We start from the raw sequence: 3,919 nt of genomic DNA on the forward strand, positions 1-3,919 counted from the left end.
TTTTCGTATACAATAATACCTATCATTGCATTCAAATTTAACCTACCTAGTCCGAAGTCCACCCCACCCCTTAATGTACAGCAGAGCGATACTCACTTACCCGCTTTTTTTATTTATACTTAGGTGATCATGAACCAGCTATAATTCCAACTGGACATGTTTTGAGAAATTTAAAAAGACGCCAACGCTTAAATAATCAAAGACATTCAGACAAATTGACCGCTATATGTATTATGAAAACTGAAATTGAATTTAAAACTGTAATTAATGACATAGGTCTCGATCCATTTTTCGTGCATTACCATACTGGAGAGCAGATTCACTTATACAGAAATTATGCACGTGAATCTAAGTATCCACAAATTATTTTAGATGCAACTGGTTCTGTAGTTTCGAATTTTAAAAAATATGATAATGAAAAAACAAAGTATATATTTCTTTATGAAGCTTTGGTTTATGATCAGAAAAATGAATTTAGTTTTACCATCAGTAATATGCTTAGTGAAAGACATAGTAATGTTGCAATTTTTAATTGGCTTGCTAATTGGAAAAAAAGTGATGTGCCGTTGCCAAAAACAACGGTATGCGATCAGTCATTGGCAATACTATCGGCAGTGGTACAATGTTTTACTCAGTACTCCTCTCTCCAAGATTATATTAATGCTTGTGCCGATTTAATTGTGAACAATCTTCCAGCTAACAAACACTGGATTCCTAGATGTTTCGTAAGGACAGATATTGCTCATTTTTTAAAATTAATTACCAAATGGCCACCACTCAAAACTGTAGCAAGAAGAGTTAGAGAGGTTATACTCCGGTCATTTTGTATGTTAATAAAGAGTCAATGTCTAGAATCGATGTGTTCTCTGTTGTTAAGTCTCTTCATTGTACTTACAAATGAAACAGATGGTACTGACAAAATAACCAGAGAAAATACTCCATGCAAATTCACAAACAAAAAATTATCTTTGTTAGTGCAACTGGTTTAATGGATAATGAAAGTGTATTAGAAACAGTATTAGATCCGGAAAACGACGAAGACATATATATAGTACAATCACAGGAAAATTTGAATGAAGCTTTAGGAAGTTTAAATAATCCATTTCAAAAACTTGTTGAACAAATTTATGATAAGAGTAAATCTTTTTTACAAACCGGAGATAATATAAACCCTCTATATTTACCTGAACTAGTTCCATATATAATAAAATGTATGAAGCTAGTGCCTTTATGGTCGGCTATAATGGTACCCATTTTTGGTTATGGAGATGAAACGGTGAGTTCTGCAGCCGTCGAATCAAGCTTTAAAAAATTAAAGAATGTTACGTTTAAAAATATTTCACTACCCACGGATATTGAATTGTTTTTAGAAAATCATATATCTTCGCTCCGTGGCATGTCCCTATTAAAGTCAAGTGGTTGTTTATTAAAAGACACAGAAATTAATCATAATAACCAAAGCCAATTCAACAAAGACGGTTCTGGACTTAATGTAGAAATTGACACTAATAAAGAAAGTTTACATTATGCAAATTCCGGCGAACAAAAATCACCACAATATGCAGAAAGTCTAACGAAAATAAGTTCACCAAGATATTATTCTGATACTAATTCCAATAAAGAAATATCACTAAAATTTTACGAAGAGAGCCCCGCGATTAAAATAAGTTCACCAACATATTTTACAGATAGTCATTCTGATGAGAACTCGCATCATTACGGAGAATATGATTCAAATACATCCACGATTAATATGGATAGTGATTCCATACTAAAATGTGTAGAAAATGATAGTTTAGAAAGTCCTAATTACAAAAAGAAGATACCGGTAAAAGATAATTATGAAAAGAAAGTTGATAATTATATTGAAAGTATATCTACCGACTTCAATGCAACAAACAAAACCAAAAAATGCCCGTTATGTTCAGTAGGTGACTTTCCAACAGATAAGTCTCAAAAATGTGCCGTCTGTGAAGATCCAGTTCATACATTGTCTACCTGCTCAGTTACTAGACCTGGACAGAGTGGTAGTGGAACATTCATTATATGCTTAAAATGCTCTAATGATGTCCTCTTTGTTGATGAATTGACAAAAGAAAATAAAAGTACTGAAAGTTGGAATAAAAAATCTACGAATAAAAAGAGAATACGGTCTTATCTAAACCCAATCCTCATCTTAAATATCTGGAATTAAATAATTTAAAAAAAATGAAAACTTTACCTATTTTAAAAAATGGTTCTCGGGCTGAGGAATAAAAAGTTGTTCAATTAAGGATTATGGTAAGATAATACTAAGTAACACTTGTGCGTTTGATTCAGCTGCGTCGATATTAATGGTTGCATACTGTGATAGTATTAATTATAACACTGTGGTCGATAGCTCAAATAGTATGTTCCTTAAATTCATTGCTGAAATAGTCAAGAATGGGATTTCAGCTAAGACATATTCGAACAGAGCAGAAATTATGGTAATTCTTTATTATATAATTAAATAATAAAACAATGACGAAAATTATAACTTACTAAAGTGTCTGACAAAAAATTAAAAAAAAAATTGTTAGGTATGTAATTTTAATATTATTTAAACTTTAAAAAAGTTGTTTCCGAATAAGGGAAATTTAAACACTGCACGGGGGGAGTATAGTGATATATTATAATAATGAAATAACGAAAATGTTGTTGTTAAAATAATTATGCCATTTTACAATCACTAAAATGAAAACAATAAATTAATTTTACTTATAATATTTTATTATTTAATATATAAATATGTATAAAATTGTATTAAAAATTACAACATTATATTATTAATAAAATATAATATTATATATTATTATATTTATTAAGTTGATTTATATTTTATTTTATACCAATATAAAATTATTTTGTATAAATTTTGTATAACAATATAAAAATGCCGTCTAAGCTCTAATTTAAGGAGGGGGAACCACTGATTTACAAATATGTACACTTAGGTCTGACTTTTACATAATTTCCTAAAAAAGTCAATTTTTTGAAAAAATCAATTTAATGTTATTTACAATTAATTGTTTATAAAAAAATTACATTCAAACACATTAATTAAGTTAATATATTAAATAATCAATCAATTAATAATTTTTTTATATAATACGTATACTGAAAATAAAATAATTATTAATTCACTCATATATTTATATTTATAGATAAAATACTTAAAACCTAGAATGGAATATTTGGAATATAATACAACATTGGCAGTATGTGACACAACAGTAGGAAATGTTTTCAAACAATTATTGATAGAGTTTCCTACAGTATTGGACAATATAAACTGCACTATATCCACTTGTAATAAAACAACTAAATGTCCAATACCTGTGCCATATATAACACTGAATATTACAAATGGTAATTTAAATTCGCTTGAGGAAGATATAGGAAACAGATTATTAAGCGAAAATTCCACATGTCATCATGTTGATACAAAAGGGGAAACATGTAAAGGATTAAAAACTATTCATCCAATTGCTTCACCGATCCATCTATTTATTGAACTCCTTAATTGGGAAGGTATGTTATAGTTACAATAAATTTTATACCTATTTATTACTTAGTTAATTATAAATGATTATTTAATTACACTTCAGAAGATGCAGTCGACAAGGATTACAGTGCTGAAGTTGCACAACAGGTCAACGTATGTTTAGACGATGTACCTCCAGTGTTAACAATAAACAACATTAAGTATGAACTGAGGGGTATATGTTCACACAGACACGGGTTGAGTAGATTGAGAAATAGTGTTGGACATTATCAATCATACTGCAAGCGGAACCACATACAAAACTGGGAACTTTATGATGACATGAAATCCAAACCAATGCCAGTCAAATCTAATACACGAGTACCTTGCGAATTTTTAATTTACACAATATGA

At 29.3% G+C, this 3,919-nt stretch overlaps 1 protein-coding gene across 1 annotated transcript; it reads left to right on the forward strand.

Moving 5' to 3' along the window:
- Positions 1-2,260: 2,260 nt before the first annotated feature.
- Positions 2,261-3,919, forward strand: LOC126552504 (uncharacterized). Its single transcript, XM_050207214.1, has 3 exons — positions 2,261-2,468; positions 3,186-3,552; positions 3,630-3,919. The coding sequence occupies exons 1-3, from the start codon at positions 2,334-2,336 to the stop codon at positions 3,917-3,919; spliced, it is 792 nt and encodes a 263-aa protein (XP_050063171.1). The 5' UTR covers positions 2,261-2,333.

The sequence above is a fragment of the Aphis gossypii genome, chromosome X (assembly GCF_020184175.1).
Source record: "Aphis gossypii isolate Hap1 chromosome X, ASM2018417v2, whole genome shotgun sequence".
Classification (NCBI taxonomy): domain Eukaryota; kingdom Metazoa; phylum Arthropoda; class Insecta; order Hemiptera; family Aphididae; genus Aphis; species Aphis gossypii.